The sequence below is a fragment of the Cibotium barometz genome, chromosome 34 (genome assembly GCF_041138505.1).
Source record: "Cibotium barometz isolate CiBa-2024 chromosome 34, ASM4113850v1, whole genome shotgun sequence".
Taxonomy (NCBI): Eukaryota; Viridiplantae; Streptophyta; class Polypodiopsida; order Cyatheales; family Cibotiaceae; genus Cibotium; species Cibotium barometz.
Genome location: NC_141079.1, coordinates 17873013 through 17895576, shown reverse-complemented (window position 1 = coordinate 17895576; position 22564 = coordinate 17873013). Strand labels below are relative to the sequence as shown.

Genomic DNA, 22564 nt, shown 5'->3' with positions numbered 1-22564 from the left:
TGTTTCTTTCTTGTTAATAAAAATTTCCCCCTGCGCCCTATTTTCAGAAAAGCTAACTATGCTCGTCTTCTTTTAAAAGAAAGAAAGAAAATAAAGGAATCCCCTCCCTTGCTTTTTCATTCTTCTGTAAGATTAGCTTGTAAAAAAAAAACCCTCTTCCACATCATAAGAGTGCACATTTTTCTTATTTTTTACTACATTCTCGTGATATGGCTTCTGTAGATTGGTTTTGAGATGATTGATGCCCTCTCACGAGCGGAGGGTATTGCACTCAGCACAATTAGCCATAAGGCTATCTTAGGAGAAGGTAGGTGAAGCTTATGATGTCTTTTTTCCTTTTCTCCCTAGAGAAAAATCAGTAGGTTTTTTAAATTGCATGGGAGGGCTTTGTGACTCCATATTCGTTTTTATCTTAGTTGTTTACAAAGACTGTACTTAATGCGTGGGAGGACTGCCATGTAAGCCTTATCTTTGCAGGAACCATTGGAGGGGTGCCTGTGGTGCTTGCCAAACCGCAGACTTATGCTAATCTGATAGGAGAATCGGTGAGTTGTTCATAATTTTCCTATGTTTATTTCTTGAATAATGCTGGACCATCAACCTTAGAAATGGTGGCAACATGCCCTAGTTTTTTTCTAGTAAAATTTACTGCACTCACATGAAAATTGATCTAAATTACATTGGAAAATGATTCACAGCATGTAGAGAGGATTAGAACATGCACACAAGAGTCTCATTGTTTCCCTTTGTGGAGTTCTTACATTCTTGATAAAAGTAAAAATGTAGAAAGAATTACAAACTGGCTGGGTGCTGCTCATTCTGTCTGGACGTGCAAACTGCATAGAGGTCCAACCAAAGATTTGTGCTCTCTTTCCAGGGAGCTATCAGCCCCAGCCGTTAGAGGTTATCCACCAAAGTCAGATTGCTATGCTCAACAACTCGTGGGATTTTGCCCAAAGCAGTTCTTTGCATGCTTTCCTTCAAAGGCAGGTGCACTCACAGCCCTGTAAGTATTATTTTTCTTGCAGCTCACCAGCTTGTCCATTCCCTCTTCTACTGGACAACTGTAGAGATGCTGCTTGCACAGCCTTGGAATAGAAGAGAGTCCCTGAACAGGCACCGAACATACCTACCCGTCATGCAAGATAGCTTGTGCATGTCAAAGAACCTGCGCACAGCCAACAATGCAAAGTCATGGTTTTTTTTCAAAAAACTTTTCTTACTGCAAAAGAAGCATACCTTATCCTTTTTCTTGTGAAAGAACCTCTGCTTGACTCTCCCTTTGCTTTTTTTTTTGACCTTGCCCGTTTGCTTGGTCACCAATGGATCGCCACACTTCTTTGCAACAAATGCATTCTCATCTCCTTCCTTGTACTGCTTTTGACGTGCCTCCTGCTGAATCACTAAGCTGCTCAGCTCTTCAAAGGTGAGAGGGGTAGTTTGAGATTGAGGTAACAAAGCTCTCAAAGCTTTCGAGAAGCCTTATAGACATTGATTCGGAGTCAATGACTTTGCCAACTGCTACGAGCTGATCCTTCAAATCCTTCATCTTCAGAAGGTAATCTGCCACAAACCACCACAAGCTTCAGATGCGATGTGGTGGCATTATGCAGTGCATAATCATGCCACGCTGTCCACATAGCTCATGACAATGAAAGCAAGAGCCTGTATGCCCTTTTCCTGCCCAAGCTTGCTGTGGAGCATTTGATTCATCCCCTTCAGCTGGTGCTGTAGGCTAGTTGCTTCCCACAAGTTGTGAGCCACCAAGAAGCTCTATATTGTTTGCTAAATCTTCTAAATCCATTAGCACTCTCTTAGCTACGTATCAACTGATTATTCCCACAAAAAATATTTCTTATTACTTGGGTTTGCAACCACCAACAAAACTAATTGGCAATGCCAGCCGAACTTTTTAACATTTTTGGAGAAACTGAGCAAGATGTAAATAGTTACCAAATCATTTGTGGAACAAACGTCACCAAAGAGGCATCATTGTAAATGCTGTCAAGTGAACAATCTATGCTCCTCGTTCAAGCACCGTACCATTGATACTTACCATCCAAGTGTTGACTTGTGAATATAGTAATAGCTAATCTGTGGTAGTCCTACCACAAAATCCCTAGGGATTATTTTCAGCGCCATTTTATATAGATATCAAGCACATGAACCGTCATAACACATCAAAAAAGCCTTCCTTCCCATGCCTTGAACATCAGGTATGCAAACATGTTTGACGTGGAACAATCCATGCCAAAAGAGTAAACAAATCTTTTCCCTTCTTCTACCCAAAGTGAATTAGGGATTTCTCCTGTCATGTGCAAGACATGTGCAGGCTAATCCCAGAGCTATTTCTTTGAAGGGCAGCAAGATAAAGAACAAGATTAAAGATTGGATTTAGGAGCTTGTGCTGCCAGTTTGGGTAGGAGTACCTTGTGGAGAGGACAGGAGGCTGTTGGCCAGATTTTGGGGTATTATTTCTCTGTCAGCTGCAGCATTGTAATGGAATATTTGTCCTAGACCTGGTTGACAGCAGGTCGGCCAGTCCATAGAGAAACTTGCTCAAGGCTTAGATCATTCAGTCCACTAGGGGGTTGAGTCATAGATTAGCACTAAATTAGGTGTTTCCACCTTTTGATGAGGCAGCCTATGGCTGCAAGACTTGTCACCATTTGGCCACCCAATTGGTCCACCCGTGCTTTCTTATCATGTATGTACATTGGACTGGTGTCCATGGCAGTTGTATATGCCGGGGATTGATGCCACTCATGTGATACTGTGGACTTGGCTTTCCGTTGGACTTGAGCCTCCATGTACATGCCCGGAAATGCTTGGTGGATTGGTGTTCCATTGGGTCTGGTATCTCGTGTAGTGACCTGGAGCATGTCTATTTTGGTATAGTGTCATGAACGGGGATTGTCCATACCAATGCTGCATTGCATAGCATCTTTATGTGCTTGCTTGCAATTGAAATTGCATGCGGTTTTCATGCTTGCTTGACCAATGTGTAGTTCCGGGTAAGGGGACGCCCGCCCGCGAACCGTGCGTGTGAAACTGTCTGCTGACATGGTTATGTGGCATGTGACAGGTGGTAAGTATTGGTCATAAACCTAGCCTTAGGAGTTAGCACTAATTTATAAGTGAGTGTGTACACACTTCATTAAGTTTTGGGCGACCAAAACTCACTTATAAATTATGACCAGCCCGGTGTTAACACACACTGATGTCCCGAGGTGGACATAATCCAGTGTCCACCGCCCAGACCTTATCCCCTTTGCGCAAAGGGAGTAACCAGCCATGTGTCCACTCTAGCTTGCTCCACAAAGCACCTGCGTGCCACCTACACTGGACAACTCACCACCTCACTCCTCTCTCTAGAGATTGGCGCCTCCTTCATGAGGGCTGTTGGGCTGCATTTTCTGCACATTCTCCTTCCCAACTCCATTTCCAAGCTTGTTAAGGTGATTTTCAAGCTTCCAAGAGTGATTCGGGATGCTAATCACTCTCCTACACACTCCCAATGACTGAAATTCAACAAAACAGCTCTCTTTATTGCTGTAATTTTTGGTCTTTTTGCTGAAAACCCTAATTTCAGTCCTCCTTTCTCAAGCTGAACCATAGGGGAAGCTTTCCCAAGGTTCCCTTCATCCTCTTGAAGACTTTTGTCGCGAAGAATTGCGACAAATCAAAGATCTCATCACTCCAAGGACTTTCATCGCGAAGACTTTCGTTGTCATTGACTCTACTTGCAATTGGTAAGCTTTAATGCTTAAATATGGAAGCAAGTAGTAGGAGGGAGGAACTGGATTACAAGATCACATACCGTGTGTAGTGTTCTCTTGTCCTACGTGCTCTCTTGCAGATTGTTGCTAGAATGTGTTGGTGGAACAATAGAGAGCAGATGGTAGGGAACATGGGCACTTGAGAGGGTAGTGTGGATTGCAAGTCTACAACGACAACCACTTGTTTGCAATACTGTATTCATATGCATTGGTATGGAAATCTGGTCAGAAATGCCCATGACACTATGTACTTGATTCTCCCAAGATCAATATACTTTATTTGAGGGAGGGGTCGGCCGTTCCGGCTCATTGTGTGTCTCTTGTCAATTCAGCAATTTACTTCTTGTATTTGAGCAAGTGTCCATTAAATCTTAGTGTATTTAAGTGTATTGATTAGCATTGTGTTCAACCAAGTTACATTGGTATCAGAGCATACAGTTCTCTTTCACTTCTATCGTGAGAGACGATCACCGTGAACACTAGCTATCTCTACACTTAGAACATTATGGACAGCCATACAATGAATGTTGGAGATGCTAACACAAGAGGCAGGGACAATGAAATGCATGCTTCCGATGCTTTACAGGATGAGCAAACTCATATGGTGCACAATAGGGAACATGAATATGTGGGACAGCCGTCCCGTGGCAAAGAGAGGATGCAGGAAGAAGAGTCCATAGTCTTGAGGGCTGAACTTACTCGTATGCAGGCTCTTCTCCATGCACAACAAGAAGAATTGAATCTCTACCGCCGGGAGGATCCATTGGTACATGACCGTTTGAAGGCCAAGAAAGCTGAATCTTATATGGATCATGCAATGGCAATGATTGCTCAAGAGTTGCACATGCAACCAAGGGATGCAGCACGTGCATACTTGGCTCTCACCGAGGATGCCTATGCAGAAAAGGCAACCATTCCACATGTCTTGGAATCCCCACAGGTGCCCGAACAAGAACTTATGTCTAAGAGGATGAATCTCCATGCTATGGGAGAGGAACAATTAGTGACTTTACGCCATGCAGGAATACCTCGTGTAGCCCGTGAAGGATACAATGTTTATGGCAGTGGTCAAAATGTATGTCAAATGCCATTGCCGGCTGAAAATGTGCATGCACAACACATGCATCATGGGCTGTAATTTTCTGTTGGTGCAGGTATTTCGCGTATCTCTCATGTCACTCATGCCTTCCAGTGTGCTCGTGAAAATGTATCAATGCATGTTGAGGGGCCAGCCATGCCTCATGCTTACAGGGCACATGTATCTATGCCTTATGCATCATCTCAGTGCTTCAAAAGGATTCTGTTTTAGATTTGGTCCACAAAGATCCCATGGCTTTATTTGTCGAAACATTCAATGGGCTAAGCACCACTGCAAACCATTTGTCGAACTTCCTGGCATGATGTCAATTTGATGATTTTCCAATCTCTCTAGCTCCTTTGCCTTCCTTTTCCTTACCTCTCCTGAAGAAATTGCATCTGAAAGAGTAGGCCTAGGAGTAGCTTCCTCGTCTCCTCCATGATAGATAGAGCGGGTAGCTCTAGATCCTCTCGCAATGGTGACTCCTTTGGCCCAAAGATAGGCTTTAGTAGCTTCAACTCCTTTGGCTTCAGTGGCTCGATCATTGATGAAATCTTCAAACATTTGAGCCTTTCTTTGGTCTTGTTTCCTTTTGGTTCTCCAAGCAAGGACTACTTCGTCTCTAAGAAATCTTTTGACTTGTTGAAAGTCATGATACTCTTCTGATGACCCTGGTTCCCATCCTGAAGTCCTGGATCGGCCTTATAGTTGTTCCCTTCATTAGGCCCTTGGTCTCCCTGTGCTCTCAACATGGCTCTGTCACCCCAAGAAAGTATCTTCAAGAGAAATCCTGCTCTGATACCACTGTAAGCCCAGCGGGGCGTGCAGTGATAGACTCAACCACGTGTCCAAGAGATAAAAATATAAAGAGAGAGAGGGGAGAGAGAAAAGGGAATGGGGTTCCAAATCCAATGAATCCAAATCCAAGTCCAAGTCCAAGTCCAAATCCGAGTCCAAAATCCAAGCTCCATGTCTAAGCTCTGTGTTCTATGTTCATGTCCAAGTTCTTCATGTCTATGCTCAAGTTCAAGCTTCCATGTCCAAGCTTCATGTTCCATGTCCAGCTCTATGCCCAAGTTCCATGTCCAAGCTTTAAATCTACTTGTTTATCCCATGAATAATCTCCACAATTCCTATAGCCTTGTCAATGATGAAAACCCTAGAGAAGCTCTTTCTGGCAAGAAAACTGATATAAAACCTGTTTTAATGGTTTTCGGGCGATTAAAACCTCCAAAAAAGCATTTTTAGGGTTTTTTGAGCAGTTTTAGGGTTTTTGAAGTGTTCTGTTTGTAGAGCTGTACGGATCCGTACAGTCACATGTAAAGATGGTGCCGCGGCACTGCAATTGCTGGAGGCGCTCTGAAATCAACGGGTAGCAATGAAAAACTCCATGATTTGGTTCATAGATGATGATGAAGAAGATAATCTGCACGCTTGAACGAAGATAATCTGCACGCTTGAACGAAGATGGCAAGGTAATGAAGAGGTTCTTCTTCAACTTGATGCTCAAGAGAGGCTCATCCTTCTTTTATACTTGGGGAAGCCTTACTCATTGACAAAAAGTGATGCTTTTACTTTGCTTTTGCCTTTTTATTAAATATTATTAATAATAGCCAAACGTCTTGATTTGTGCTTTTACAACTTCAGCCTTGCTTTTTGGCCCTAGAGCTGCTTTTTGAGAAAGCGGCTTTTAACTTCTTGGTCCGGCTTAGTCTCCTCTTTCCAATGGTGTCCTGGGCTGTGGTCAACCTTGTTTGACTTTTTGCTTTTTCTTGCTTTTTGACCAAGAATGGTGCTTTTTTCTTAATCAATCCTTATGGACCCTGTCCCCATGTCTTCTTCCACCTATTTGGTGTCCGGGCATGGATTTCATTATGTGAAATAGAGCTAGGAGGGCCAAATAGTTACACCGACTCAGTAAAACTTGGGCGACTGTATGGCAAGGGTTTGGAATCTGGATACCCTTTGAAGGCTAGTTGACATTGGGCTGCCTTGAGGCTGGCCTTAGGCTATATGAAATGATCCTAACAATGCCTAATACATATATGGCTATGGCTTACAACTACAGGCACTTGTATGATGAATTCTCCAAGTGGGTTAAGAGGACTGACACTTGACTAACCTCTAAGCAGAGATTGACCTACATAGCTTGTGCCTAATTGTCGCTGGACTGAGGGCTCACAATGGAGTCACTGTTAGCAGTCATCTCTTGTCTGTACCTGATCTCTTGTATGTAGTAGAGTTTATACAGCTTTCTCTCTCTTGCCGTTCTGCGTCTGTGTTCTCACAGGTGTTTCTCTCATTTGCGCTGCCCATTCCAACATGGTATCAGAGCCCCAGGTGGCTTGAAGCTTGGAGATAGTGAGAGCTTGAGGGTTTGTTGTTTTCAGGTGCCGATTGGAGAATTTCTAGGCTGTTCAGGACATGGAGAAGCAGGTAGAAGGCGGCCATCATTACTGGACAGCCACCTTGTATAATAGCTGCAGCCTCTTCTTCATTTTTTTTCCCACCCACCCTCACTTCACAAGACCTTGTGAACCCCCGAGATGGCAAATTTGCTCGACATGGCTGTGAAGATCCGCACCCTAACGACATTCCCGGTGGACCGACAGTTGGACGGGACCAACTATGGCATCTATTTTGGAGTCTTATGATTTAGCTGATTTCATTGTGGTTGGAGTTCCAAGGCCAGAGTTGGAGGAGGAGGAGCTTTCACTAACCACTAAGAAAGAGCGAGAGGCTCAGGTACAGTTGTGGGATCGTGTCAATGCTCGTGTGTGTTCTTTTATCTTTCTTAATTGCACACCCCAAGTGATCAATCACATCAAACACATGATGCTGGCCTGAGGGATTTGGCAGCACTTGGCTTCTTTGTACAACAAGGTATCACCCATGAAGATGTTGGAGAATGCATAGGTGGAAGCATAAACAGAACAACAATGAGAGAGAGCAAAGAAGATGGAGAGAGTTGGACAAGATCGCCTTTTATAATAGCAACAAGCTTTACAATGGCAATAGCCAACAGAGGTGTTGAACAATGTGCATAGGAGTGGATTGGTTGAGTGAGCAGTGAGGAGCTGCCTTATATAGCAGAGTGTGAACCTGGCCGATTGCATGATGAAACAGGCCGACAGCTCGACTAGCTACACAAGGGAAAAATATATAAAATACCCAATAAATGGGGTGGCCTCACTCTGTAGCTCATAGTGGGAGCGGAGCCTCAATAAGCAACATAGTTTTACCCACCATAGGGAAGGTCCTAGTTGGATCCTCATTAGGCATTATAAAACTCAATGATTTTATGAGAGAAATCCTTCCATTTAGATCCCAAAGACCTTCTAGTTTGCATCCCAAACGCCTAATGCAAAGAGAGCCAGCCCTGAACCCTAGTTTGAGTGATATTCAATTGAATCCGCACAAAGTCCAAGATTAAAAGAACCTGCACCATAACTACAAACACGCCATGAATTTTTAATCAAAGATGGAGTGATGACCTAAAACCATGCCTCTCATGCCACCCCCAAAGCTTAATCAAGAATAGATAATAGTGGCATGAGACTTTCGGAGAAGCTGGAAGAATCTATGGAATACCAAGTAGCAAGAGATAATACGAAGCCCGTGTGTAGTGACATTACCTAACTTTGTTTCCATTAAAGAAGGGCCACACATAGTACCGATCCCTAAGAGAGCCACACACAGACTCGAATCACCTTGGAGGCCAACCTCTTTTCTTGAAACAAAATGCCACCACGAATAGCAAGGAACTTTGCTTGGCTACGAATTCCCACACAGGTGTACAATGAACTCCAAGAATAGATAATGAGCTGTTGGACACACCACACCCATAATCCCCAACAGTGGACAGAAAACACATCACATCCCAAAAGCCTCAAACAATGAACTTGGAACAGATCCAGTTCATAATCTCTGCTACACAAAAGATAACCCTGTCCTACCAGATGTCTAATACTTGGAACTTCGAATCACGGTCCCCATGCACGAGTAAGTGGAGTTGCAATCAGCCCCCTCTTCCGCCCACAAGCCTTCTCTGGCTGGAAGCACATGGGGGGAACTGCATGTATATTAGAGAAGTACACCATTTTGGTTCTCCCGAGCCGGAAGCGCCCTGGGAGCCCTAGATGTGTTACTAGAAGAATCTGTATCACTGTCGTTTATCGTGTCTTTGCCCTTTTTCTGAGATGACGACTTGCCGTTGGTCTTGTCCTTCCTCTTGGACAAACAATCCTTGGACATATGTCCTCTCTTCCCACAAGAGGAGCAGCGACTCCGACCTTTCTTTTGAACTACAGAAAGTGCCCGATTAGAACTCCTCAGAGACATCTTCATCTTACCTTGATATATATATATATATATAGAGGCCTCCCCCAAGAGGGAACCCAAAAAAGTACAAAAACCTAAGCACTCCAAGAAAACTCCTCTAAAGTGCTGTCCAACGAAGCGAGGCACGAGGAACAATTAGCCCCCTCTCAAACCTGAGAGAGGAGGAGGCTGGGCAGCAGCAAAACAGTCCAAGAAATCACCGGGAACCTCCTACCGGAAGGGCAGGGACTCGTGGAGGATGAAGAAAAATGTAGTGCCACTTGTCTGACAACACCATGTGCAAGAAACTCACCAAGCAGCTGATGCTGGAGCAGAAAACGCAGCCACAACTGCAAGAACCTGCCTGTGTAGGACAAAATGCAGCCTGTAAGGCTGGCCTGACAACAAGGAGATGACTAGCTGGACCAGAAAACGCAGCAAGGTGATAAAATGCAGCCACTGTTTGATGATGATTTGCAGCCAGGAGAAGTAACGGAAGCAAATGCACCGCACAATAGAAGAAGACGGCGAGCAGATTGCAGAATGATGGAGCAGCCTGAACCTAAGCGAGTGATATCGTGTTGGAGAATGCACAAACGGAAGCATAAACAGAACAACAATGAGAAATGAAATCTGTATTAACGTCTTCAAAAGGCCAAAATGACCTATGAGACCAAAAGTTACAAATAATTTGGTCAGATGAAGTACAAATGTTAGTGGTGTGTAACAGAAAAAAGTGAGAAAAGATCTAAAGATCTATAGATCTAGAGATCAAGAGTAACATGGGAAATTGGGAAACCTGGGAAGCTACTAAGAGGGGATGAAAGTGTCCACATAGAGACATCTCTGGGCGCGTGAGGCTCATGAATGTGTGAGGGTATAGACGGGCCCTCAGTGGATGAAATCCCTCATAGGTCGGTGAAGCATGAAGACAAGCTCCTTTGGGGTGAACTGCCTGGAGGGTATTTGTTGGTGATTTGCAATGATCTCTCTAATCCTCCCATGCCATCTGGATCTGCTACGGATACCCCGAGGTCTAGGGCATCTGTCCTGACATAGCTGAGAGGCACGCTCAAGAGTGACCCCTTTGGATGTGGATGCAGTTGCATCCTAACCTTGCCTCTGCTGTGGTGAAGTGGTGCTCCCAAAGAAATGCGTAAGCTGTCTCTGCACAGGACCTGCGTGTGCTACTCCTACACGTATGAGTCTCTCTTTGCCGGCATATCTCTAGTAGAAAAAGTCCTAGGCATCGCTGGTCACTATAGTCCATCACTCTGGCAAGGGGGCCAAACCCCTCTCTGAAAAAGGCAATGAAACCTCCCTCTAATCTCATAGTACACGGGGCATCAGCAGATGTAGTGCTCCTTCGTCTCTAGCTCTAGCTGACATATATGGTACTCTGTCAGTACTCTTTGTGGTCCATATCTACCTGTCTCAATCCTCAGCTGATAAGAGGAAGTGCGGATCTAACCAATAGTGCATCTGATGCCATGTGACAAATGTGTGTCCATGTATCTCAGACGAGTGATGAAGCCATCCTCTGTGAGGCGAAGCAGGTGATCTCTGTAAAAACTCATCTTCGTCCTTAGAGGAGCCGTTCGTGATACCCATGTCCTCTAGGTGTCTAATCTGATAATATCTTGCTTAATGATTCTGTTCACCTCTGAGTGGTGCAAAGGCAGAGAAGGGGCGTCTAAAGAGTACTGAAAAGGTGGCAATCTATCCATCGAGATCCCATGTAGACTGAACCATGTAGTCATATGTGCATACCAACATGTCTCATCTCTTCTTTCTGCAAGCTGTCGTGATGACTCCAAAGCGAGCCTAGCATATGTGTTTCGAGGGAGCTCCTATAAACTGTGGAGGAAAGATACTGACTTGGTAGGAGCCTCTACTACGGGTGGTGCAACAGCCATCTTTGATCGAATGATCTCATGTGGGACTGATGGCTTACTGCGTATCATCCTAGAAATCATCATAACAAGAGGTATCAAAGAGCCATAATTTGGTCTTGGGCTCTTGAAACTGTACATCTTCTCTAGCATCCCTAGGGCAGCATATTCTCGTGTCAATCTCGCCTCAGCGGCGGCTGCTTGCATGGAAAAAGCTGGGCCCCTAAATAGGACTCCGAGATACACATAGGAGGTAACCGGCTCCACAGTCTCCCCTCTATAAATGATACCCGGTGCTGATCTGCTAATCTACTGCGCTGAGGTATTAAAAATCATAACCTTAGTCTTGGCCAGGTTGACCGTGAGGTCCCCTGGCCTCTGTGTAGGCGTGTAGTGCATCCAAATGTACTCAGCTTGATGATTTGTGGCATTTCTGTTTTGGCCACTTGAATGTGGATGTGCTACGGCGGACTTCCCAGGACCAAATGGTGGATGTCTTGCCAAATGTTGGCAGCAAGTAGAGACTGTAATTCTTTCATTCGTGGGAAGCAACATAGGGAGTCTTTTTGGAAGCAAGCTACTAGGCGGGCTTCGAAACCTTTGGAGTTGGTACACACTGATTTGTGTGGACCTATGTAGGCTCCATCTTTGGGAGGTTCCTTGTATTTCATGCTGCTTGTGGATGATTGTAGCAAGTTCACATGGGTGTATTTTCTTTCCCAGAAGGACGAAGCCTTTGCTTTTGGTTAAAGGATTGGCATGTTATGGTAGAAAAGGAGTCTGGATTGCAGGTGAAGACTGTTCGGGCTGACAAAGGAGGGGAGTTTTCTTCTAATGCTTTTATGCGGTTTTGTGCGGAACATAGCATCAAGCGGGAGTTGGCCAATATAGGGATGCCTTCAGAGAATGGAGTAGTTGAACGTAAGAACCGGAATGTGGTGGAGATGGCGAGGACGATGTTGGAGCATCGTGATCTTCCTCGTCCACTTTGGGGAGAGGCTGTGGCTACGGCTGTGGCTACGGCTGTCCATACCCTCAATCGATCTCCGACGACTTTAGTGCCTAAGATGACTCCATTTGAGGCTTCTTTTTGCAGGAAACCAAATGTCTTCCATTTCCGTGTTTTTTGGGAGTGATGCCTATGTTCACATTCCAAAGAAGCAGAGGGGGAAGCTTGACTCGAAGTCCCAGAAGCTTGTTTTTGTGGGATATAACTCTCTTTCCAAAGGCTACAGGTTATATGACTTGGAGCGGAATGAGGTTATTGTCAGCAGAGATGTCTTCTTTGATGAGCATGTTTCAGTTTCCACTGTTGAGGAGCCACCACTTCTTGTAGAACCATATGAGTATGAGGATGATTCCCAGCGTGTTGCTATTGCGTCTAAGGCCACAAGAAATCTTTCGTGTTCCATGCGTCGTCTAGCGTCTTCTTGTGTGGCAGCATGGGATGCTTTCTCACGGTCTTCCATCAATTGAATCTCCAATGCTCGCATCTGCAGCTCGAGTGGCAAACTCGGTTGTGATAGTAACCCTTTAGGAGGGTTACTTGGATGAGAATCTGCTATTGTGTTTTGGGAAAGAGAGGGAGAGAGAGAAGGAGACAGAGAAAAAGGGGTTGGGCTACGGGTTCTTTCTTCCAAGGCCTCTGCTTTTCCAACTTGGTGTTCTCGTTTGGGAGTGCTCACATAATAGTCTGGAACATCTCGTGCACACTCATGTCTGCTGTCTTTGAAGGACTACCTGGTGCTTCTTGTTCTAGATTTCTTTGTTCTCTCTCTTCGTTGAAGTTCACCATAGTGGGAATATGCATGTCCTTTTTAGACCGCAACCAAACCATCCACTATGCGTCTGGAGACTTTCTGGAGGCTAAAAACCAACCGTACTTAAAGGAACATGAGTCACACCGAAAGGGGTGGTCCTCCGGAGTCTAGAAACCAACTACACAAAAATTATTTCTTTTTTTTTTTGGTTTTATGGCTAAATCTTCACACTTGAAGAATGTAACATGCGGAAGCTTAATGAATAGAATCGGTACTTCAATGGACAAAATTCAGCAATCTTCTGTGATGAAGATAATGCACAAGAAAGAGAGAGATGTGCAGAAATAGAAATAGAAATAGAGAGAGAGAGAGACCTTCAACCTTCATCTTGGCTATAGAATTCCCTTTGGCTATCTTGACCCTTGGAACACTTCAACCCCTTGTGAATTATGAGATAACTCATGTCACGTGCACGCCCATGCCATGGCATAATCCTCAGCAAGAACATCATAATCCCTGATTAGGACAGCATTTAGAGCATCATTTGTTAGAAGTCATCTCCTGTCCAGTTGTATACACCAGGGCCTCTGTTGTGGGTGTGCCCGCCCGTATATCATTTTTCCACACTCCCCGTATTTTTTCCCTATTTTTCCCATTTTTTCCTAGTGGCTGGAGGGCTGCCAGGTGATGCCAGGAGCACTCTGAAGCTGGCCGACTGCATCTGTATCAGTCGTGGGCTGTCTGAGTGCTGGCCGACTTGTTCTGTGCAGGCATGGGGCATCAGATGCTGGCCGACTGCTAATATCAGCAGTCGTGGACATTTATTCAGTCGTGGGCCTCTTTTAGAGCTGGCCGACTGCCCTCATGGGCTTGTATATATTGCCCCCCATCCTCCTCCACTTTCTCATTCAGTATCTTCGGGATCTTGTGTATAGAGAAGAGTTTACACACATCTCTCAGTGTTTCTTGTGCTGATTATTTTCTGCAGTCTACTTGCTCTTGTCTACCCAAGTTTGGATATCATTTCCGCTGCATATTCTGACATGGTATCAGAGCCCTAGGCTCTAGTAGATCTTGGGCGTTTTTCTGAGCAAGAGGGGGAGCAACAGGTTGCTGATCGGTGGACTGTTTCGGGCTGAACGGGAAGTGAAGGTGCAAGAGGAAGGCGGGCAGAGGGGCTGGACAGCCACTTGCATATATTCTGATTTTTCAGATTTTTCCCACCCACCCACCCACCCTTTCAGGTTACTCTCTGAGATGGCAGATTTAATCGAGATGGCTGAGAAGCACGTGAAGATTCCGACTCTCCCCACGTTCCCAGTGGATCGGCAGTTGGACGGGTCCAATTACGGCATCTGGAAGGTCATGATGGAGTCAGTTTTGGAGTCATATGATCTTGCTGATTTTATTATCAAAGGGGTGCCAAGGCCGGAAGCTGAGGAAGGGGAGTTGTTATCGACGAGGAAGGACCGAGAGGCACAGGCACAAATGTGGGACCGTGTCAACGCCAGAGTCCGGTCGTTTATATTCCTCAATTGCACACCACAGGTGATCAACCATGTGAAGCACATGACGCTGGCGAGAGGCATATGGGAGCACTTGGCTTCTTTGTACAACAGGGTGTCACCCATGAAGCGGATATCCTTGGAAGTGCAGATGCGGGTTATGAATCCTGCAAAGTCTTCGACGATGCGGGAACACATTAACAAGCTGCAGGCCCTTCAGCAGGAAGTCCTTCAAGCTGGGAAAGAGATATCGTCCGAAGATATGGCCATCACGTTACTTTCCCACTTGCCTGGTCAGTATTCTGCTTTCTATTCCTCGTTGATCACTAGTGGCAGGCTCAGCACCATTACTTGGGAGGAGCTTGTGCCAATGGTCTTGGACCAGGAGGAACGATTCACGAACCCTCCTCAGGGTGGAGGTTCGGAGGCCTTTACTGGCCAACGGTCGAAAGGCCGTAACTCGGGCAAGGGGAAGGCTTCATCGGAGAAGTCTTCTGAGAAGATGTCCGACGCTGACCGCGAGAAACTAAAGGCAGAGAGGACCTGTAATGATTGTGGCGAGAAAGGCCACTACTGGAGGCAGTGTCCCAAGCGGAAGACCGAGAAGGGTGAAGACTCCTCAGCAATCATGAAGACTCCGGCTTTTGTGCACCTGGAGGTGATGGACACCGATGCTTCATTTTCTTCAGGCAAGGAGGAGATTGGAGGACTCTCCGCAACGGATACTCGGGAGTGGATTCTCGATAGTGGTGCTTCCAAGCACATGACTCCTTCTCGTTCCGGTTTACAGGATCTCTGCAGGTGTTCTGGTCATATTCTTACTGGGGATACGTCCACTATCCCAGTTCACAGTGAGGGCAGGATGGAGATAGTTCCCGATGGCAGAGGGGGGAAGCATTCCTCCCAGGTGTTGTATGTTCCGGCACTTGGTTTTCATCTGTTGTCAGTGCATCAGGTTTGCAAGACTGGCGTACGGGTGGAGTTTGATGAGCATTTTGTTGCTCTCCGGGACAAAGCAACAGGCCAAGTGGTTTGGGAAGGTGGAGTGGAGAATGGAGTTTACAGGCTTTCAGCACTCTCTCTCCCAGGTCCTCAGGATTGTGATGAGTGGCAGTGTGGTAATGGCTACTCAGGTGTGGATACGCTGCAGGAGCGAGCTTTCCGAGACCAGGTGGTGGATAGCTTTCCAGTAGATGGCAGCAGTTGGCAGGAACTTTCCAGTACTGATGTTGGTAGTTCTTGTGTTCGTGAGTCAGAGGAAGCTGAACAGGTCACTTATGCTCTGATGTCTCGTCGTGTTCGGGACATAGAACTTCCAGTAGTTGAGGATGTTCTTTCCACGGGGACCTTTCGGAAAGCCAGGCAGGTGACAGGTGCTTACTTGCAGGAGGTGGTTTCTCCAGGCTTTGTGGTTCCGGATTCAGAGGGGGTGGTTGACAGGTTTCAGAAGGCCTTGCGTGGTCTTCAGAAGGTTTCTAGGACTTGCTTGTGCACCGTAACAGGTGTTGATCCTTGTGAGCAGTGTGATGTCTCTGTGACTCAGAAGCTGTATGGTTCATTGATCTGGTTGATGGACACCGGATTGGACGGGAGCTTCCTGATGAGGCGGTTGAGCTCTTGGTTGCAGATGTCTCTTTGGGAGGCAGGATTGCGTTTCCTGTGGTTTCTGCGACATGCGAAGGATCATGGACTCTTGTACACAGGAGGGGGATTGTTGGATGGAGTCCGACTCCGCGGTTGGAGTGACTCGGTTTGGGGAGGAGATCCGGACACGAGGGGATCTACTTCAGGCCCAGGAGCAGTTCTACGGAGCAGCAGGAGGAGGTTGCATGGCAGGTTTGGGCCTCCATTGGAGGAACCCATGGTCACCCAGAGGCACTTTGTTCGTGAACAGATCATTGCTGATGACATCTTGCTGGAGTTCTGTTCGACGGAGGACAGTACGGTGGACCTCTTCACGAAGTCGCTCTCAGGATTTGCTCAGGCGGCACCCCAGCTCCCAGTGGTTGGTTACACAGCCAGGAGCTGAGAGGGGGTGTTAGAAGTCATCTCCTGTCCAGTTGTATACACCAGGGCCTCTGTTGTGGGTGTGCCCGCCCGTATATCATTTTTCCACACTCCCCGTATTTTTTCCCTATTTTTCCCATTTTTTCCTAGTGGCTGGAGGGCTGCCAGGTGATGCCAGGAGCACTCTGAAGCTGGCCGACTGCATCTGTATCAGTCGTGGGCTGTCTGAGTGCTGGCCGACTTGTTCTGTGCAGGCATGGGGCATCAGATGCTGGCCGACTGCTAATATCAGCAGTCGTGGACATTTATTCAGTCGTGGGCCTCTTTTAGAGCTGGCCGACTGCCCTCATGGGCTTGTATATCTTGCCCCCCATCCTCCTCCACTTTCTCATTCAGTATCTTCGGGATCTTGTGTATAGAGAAGAGTTTACACACATCTCTCAGTGTTTCGTGTGCTGATTATTTTCTGCAGTCTACTTGCTCTTGTCTACCCAAGTTTGGATATCATTTCCGCTGCATATTCTTACATCATTAGCATCAATAGCAACATCATCATGACCATCATCAGTGTTATCAGCAGTAGCAGCATCAACATCAGCCTTAGCATCAACATCATTATCAGCAGCAGCATCACCATTAGCATAAGCAGCATAGAAGGGCTCTAGGGGCCTGTTGGCAGCCATCAACCATCAGTTGGCAGCCAGCATACACCTAGGCAGCAGGCAGCTTAGTCCTAGGTAGTGGGCAACAGAAGTGGGACATGCAAAGAAGTAAGCGTAGCTTTTATGGAAGATATTTCATGAATATTGTGTCCAGCATTCTGGCCGACAACACGGCAGTAGGCCGACCTGTACCTCAGCATGCTATATAAGCAAAGGCATCATAATCAGTTCATATACGAAGTCATCAATTCATTCATTCGTAGAAGTTATCACTAGAAGTCATGTAGGGCCAAAGGTCACCCTTATGGGGCTGACCAAGGGCCTAAACCATGTAAAGTCAATCAGCCACCTTTTTGTACCATATGAAATACAAGAAAAACCGTGACACCAATCTCTCTCTTCGTCTCCTCCTCTGTCTTAATCATGTTTATTCAGCAAGACTTGGAAGTGGAGATCAGAAGTGGAAGGTGCTCAGACAAAAATATCAAAGTCAATGTCAAAGTCAGAAGTAGCAAGTTAAAGTCAGTAGTTGAGGGAGGAAGGATGACAGAGTGTCCGCCCCGTTATCAAGTTTAGCAGGATGGGATGCCACTTGCACGCCCGTGCCATTGCATAATCCTCAGAAGGAACATCATAATCCTTGATTAGGATAACAGTTAGGACAACATTTAGAGCATCAGTAGCACCATCATCATGACCATAATCAGTGTCATCAACAGTAGGAGCATCAACATCAGCCTTAGCATCAACATCGTCGTCGTCATCATCATCACCATCAACATAAGCAGCATAGAGGGGCTCTAGGGGCCTGTCGGCAGCCATCAACGATCAGCTAGCAGACACCTAGGCAGCAGGCGGCTAAGTCCTAGGCAGTGGCCAACAGGAGTGGGGCATGCAAAGAAGTAAGCACAACATTGAAGGAAGATATTTCATGAATATCATGTCCAGCATTCTGGCCGACAGCAGGGCAGTAGGTCGACGTGTACCCCAGCATACTATATAAGAAAAAGGCATCATAATCAGTTCTTTCATCAAGTCATCAGTTCATTCATCAGCACAAGTCATCAATAGAAGTCATGTAGGGCCAGAGGTCACCCCTATGGGGCTGACCAAGGGCCTAACCCATGTAAAGTCAATCAACCACCTTTTTGTGCCATATGAAATACAAGAAAAACCTTGACACCAATCTCTCTCTTCTTCTCTGTCCTTTGTCTTAATCATGTTTATTTAGCATCTTGTTCTTAATCAGGCATAGGGCTGTGGATTAGTACAACAAAGGCTTCCATGCATGCAACAACTCAAATCAAATGAATCCTAGACAATGCTTATATAGTTCTTTTTATGCTGGTCAATGGGTAGATGTAGGGGTCGACCTGTTTATATTATCTCCCACGACCTGAAAATCATGGCCTTAATTAGGTCCCTTTCACACTTGTCAACTAGACGCCTTTTCCTACTGGGCTGGCTGCTGGGCAGCCACTGTGCCCTGGCCACCTACCAATCTGGTTGCCCAGTCCATAGGGCTGGCCAAGCCCATATGGGCTGGCTGACAGGCTGCCCAGGTCCCCAAGGATTGGCCGACCAAAGCCTATAGCCCTTTCTTGGGCTGTTGGTCAATGGCCATGGGCCTCTTGGACCCTTACGGTGGCCCAAGGCCTGCCCCGTTCTTAGGCAAGGGTATCACACCCTGTTTTGGGGTGGCCCTCAAGGCTGCCTCCTTTCTCCTACACGCAACTACATTCTTCCTACTTAGATGCCTAGTATCTAGCTACAAGCCGAACACCCGGAACACCTGTCATCATTCTAGAGGGTACAAACTGGCATTGCTTCATGTGCGGGACTTGCACATCTGACCAAGACCATGTACGGGACTTGTACACTTGACCTTGGACGCTTAGAGTGGGACCCTGGCTGACTCGTCTCGGATTGGGGGTCACATGGGACCAGTTTCCATTATAGGTCCTGCACTTGCTGTATGTATAGATATGCACATGGCATCCAACTACGGGATGCACATGACACAAAGAGAGCAATATGCCAAGGAGACTAAATGCTTCTCATATAGTAGTAAAGATCACATGTTTCGTGAGTGTCCTAAGCGTAAGGGTAAGGACAATGAGAAGCAACAAAAGGCAAATATGCATGCCATTCCTGATGTGCAAGGGAATACAAGAAATGAAGACAAAGAGATAGTTGTATCTCATGTTCAAATCAATAAAGTAATGACATAGAGTGTTTCTGTGTACTTGGTTTTTGTACATGAAAACATTATAAATGATGATGTACTGGTAGAGACTCTTACAAGTGATAGGCTGAAATTTTTAGATGCATACAAAGATTGTTTTACAGATGTATTGCTAGGAGAGTTACCTCCTAAGAGACCCGAGGATCACCGCTTTGATTTGGTGCCGGATAGCTCCCCACCAAATAGATCCACATATAGGGTAAGCAGAGCACAACAAGAGGAGAGTGACGAAGCTATTGGTCCAAGGTTTGGTTTAGCCAAGCTTTTCGCCATATTGCTCACTAGTCTTGCTAGTGCAGAAGAAGGATGGTTCTTTCCGTATGTGTGGATTACCGGGCTTTCAATAAGCTTACTATCAAGATTTGGTTTCCGATTCCGCGCATAGATGACATCCTCAATAACCTTGATGGGTTTGCATGTTTCAACCGCATTGACCTTAAGAGTGGGTATCACTAGGTGCGTGTGGCACCATAGGATGTACACAAAACGGCATTCAAGACGTCATTTGGGTTATATGAGTTTTCATTATGCCATTTGGTCTCACGAATGTCCCGGCCGTGTTTAATAGAGTAATGGGTCACATTTTCCGTGAGCATCGGATATTCATAGGTATGTTTTTCGATGTTATCTTGGTATTTTCCAAGAATGAGCAGGAACACCGCCAACATTTAGCCATTGTGTTTGAAGAGCTTTGTAGCCACAAGCTCTTCATCAATGCGAAAAAGAGTGACTTTTTCGCATTCGAGATTCACTATTTGGGGCACATTGTATCAAAAGATTGTGTTAGGATGGATCTTGCAAAGATTGAAGCCATTCGGAATTGGCCTGAGCTGTCTTCCGTACATGAAGTATGAAGCTTTTTGGGTTTATGCTCATATTACAGGTGTTTTATTATCAGGTACTTTGCATGGATTGCTTTGTCTATGCATGAGCTCAATAAGAAAAAGGCAGTCTTAAAATGGACAGTTGATGAGAAATAGGCTTTCTTTCGCCTCAAGGATGCCATTATGAGTGGGCCTTTGTTAGTCATCCCAAACTTGCAGAAACCTTTTTGTGCGGAGTGTGATGCATCCGGAAGTTGCATTGGGACCGTTCTAAATCAAGGACATGCTGCAGCTTACGAAAGCCGTTGTTTCCATGTTGTCGAGCTTTCTTTGGGCATCTGTGAGAAGGAGTTGTACTTCTTGATGCAAACAAAGCTTTCAAAGAAGCATATGAGGATGGCAAACTTCATAAGCTTTTGGAGAAGCTTATGCGGAGAAGCTTATGAAAGCCATCGTTTGCATGTTGCCAAGCTTTTCTTGGGCATCTATGAGAAGGAGTTGTTGGTTGTAATTCATGCATTGACCATTTGGAAACACTACCTTCTTGGGGTTGATTTTATGGTCAAGATAGATTATCAAAGCCTAAGGTACTTCTTGACACAAACAAAGCTTTAGGAGAAGCATACGAGGATGGCAGACTTCTTGTCTATGTTTCATTTTCAGATTATGCACACTCCAGGAAAAAAGAATGTGGTGGTAGATGCATTGTCCAGGAAGCTAGGAAGCTGTATGTGGTTGCAATGTCAATTGCCTCACATGGAGACTTATTTGCCATGTGTGAATTGTACCATACAGATGCTGATTTTGGGCATATATGGGCCGATTTAGTGGCTGGACATGCACGTGCCTCTTATGTGGACAGTTATCTCATGAAGGATAATTGCCTATGTGTTGTCAAACATCAGGCAAAAGGTCATTGATGAGTGCCATGTTGTCCTTTGTATGCAGGTCATAGAGGTATCATACCTACTACATGCATGATTGAGCATTGTACCTTTTGGCCTAGTATGTGCAAGGATATTGAGGCATATGTATTTGCATGTATAACTTGCGAGAAGGTCAAGTTTGACGAACAAAAGGCTCCAGGTTTGCTTCAACCGTTGCCTATTTTCTCGTAGCCATGGGAAAGTATTGCAATTGACTTTATCATGGATTTGCCTTGTACTCAGCAAGGCAATGATGCTATTTGGACCATTATTGATAGGTTAGCAAGCAAGCATACTTCTTGCCGGTCAGAAAGACCATTAAGCCTGATTAATGGTCAAGATATTTGTGGCACAAGTGTTCAAACACCATGGTATGCCTAAATCCATTGTGGAAGATAGAGATCCCAGGACTATGAGCCTCTTTCGGAGAGCTCTGTTTGACAATATGGACACTAAGCTGGACTTCTCATTGGTTTTTCACCCCCAAACGGATGAGCAAAGTGAGGCTGCAAATTCAGCTGGGTTGGATCCAGAGTCACGCGGGGACGCGGGGACGGGCCGTAGGGACGCGGAGACGGGGACGGCCGGGGACGGGTGGGACGGGTAGGGGACGCCGTGCAACACGGGGACGCATGAGGGCGTCCCGGGGACGCGTTCCCGAAACGCGGGACGGGCAGGGGACGCGGTGAGGGGACGTCTCCAACGGGCAGAAAACGGCCAGAAACGGGCAGGAACGGGCAGAATTCCAGCTATAAAAAAAGGCACACTCTCTATTGCACCCACACTCGTTTCTCAAGCCTCAAGCTTCCAAATCCAAACTTCAAAGTTCCAAGTTGTGCCAAGTTCCAACTTCCAAGCCATCTCTCTCTCTCTCTCTCTCTCTCTCTCTCTCTCCAAGCCATCTCTCTCTCTCTCTCCCTCTCCAACTTCCAAGCCATCTCTCTCTCTCTCTCTCTCTATTGCACCCTTCTTCCCTCTCTCTCACACTATCATCATTCATGGCATCTCAAGGTGAAGGCGCCGCCGCCACATCTTCCGTTGTTGCGGGCTCTTCACGAAGGAGGCCGGCGGTGCACACATGGTCATGGTGGGATGAGGTCCACTACGCTAGTCGTGGAGTGGGCGGTGGTTCAAGGGCATGGAATTGCAAGCTTTGTTCCTACAAGAGAAGTGGCGGCGCCAACAAAGTGCGAGCTCACTTTTTGCACGAGGCCGGTCATCAAGTGCAATTTTGCGCACGCGTTACTCCTGAGAAGCGAGCGGAGCTTCTTGAGAAGCTCAAGGTTTATGAGGTGGCCGAGGCGGCAAAGAGAGGGCGACATGTTGCCGTTGATCCTCATGATGTGGTGAGAGCACGAGAGCAACCGACGCGAATGGAGGTGGAGAGGAACCCAAATCTTGCTTCAAGCTCTCAACCATTCAAGTCCACTCCATCCACATCGGGTGCCTCCATTCCCATCCGCCGTCAATCCACTCTTAACGAGAATTGGAACCCAAAATTGAAGGATGAGGTGGATAGGTCGGTGGCTAGGTTCTTCTACCACGACCACATTGCGTTTCAAGCGG

General features: G+C 46.1%; 1 protein-coding gene across 1 annotated transcript in view; it reads left to right on the top strand.

The window, feature by feature from the left end:
- The window catches only part of LOC147618744 (peptidyl-tRNA hydrolase, mitochondrial-like), a 59822-nt gene that overhangs the window by 6342 nt on the left and 30916 nt on the right, over positions 1-22564 (top strand). Inside the window, exons 2-3 of the mRNA XM_086773792.1 lie at positions 223-307; positions 478-545. Of these exons, the coding sequence (XP_086629918.1) occupies positions 223-307; positions 478-545 (153 nt within the window). The remainder of the gene's footprint in view (positions 1-222; positions 308-477; positions 546-22564) is intronic.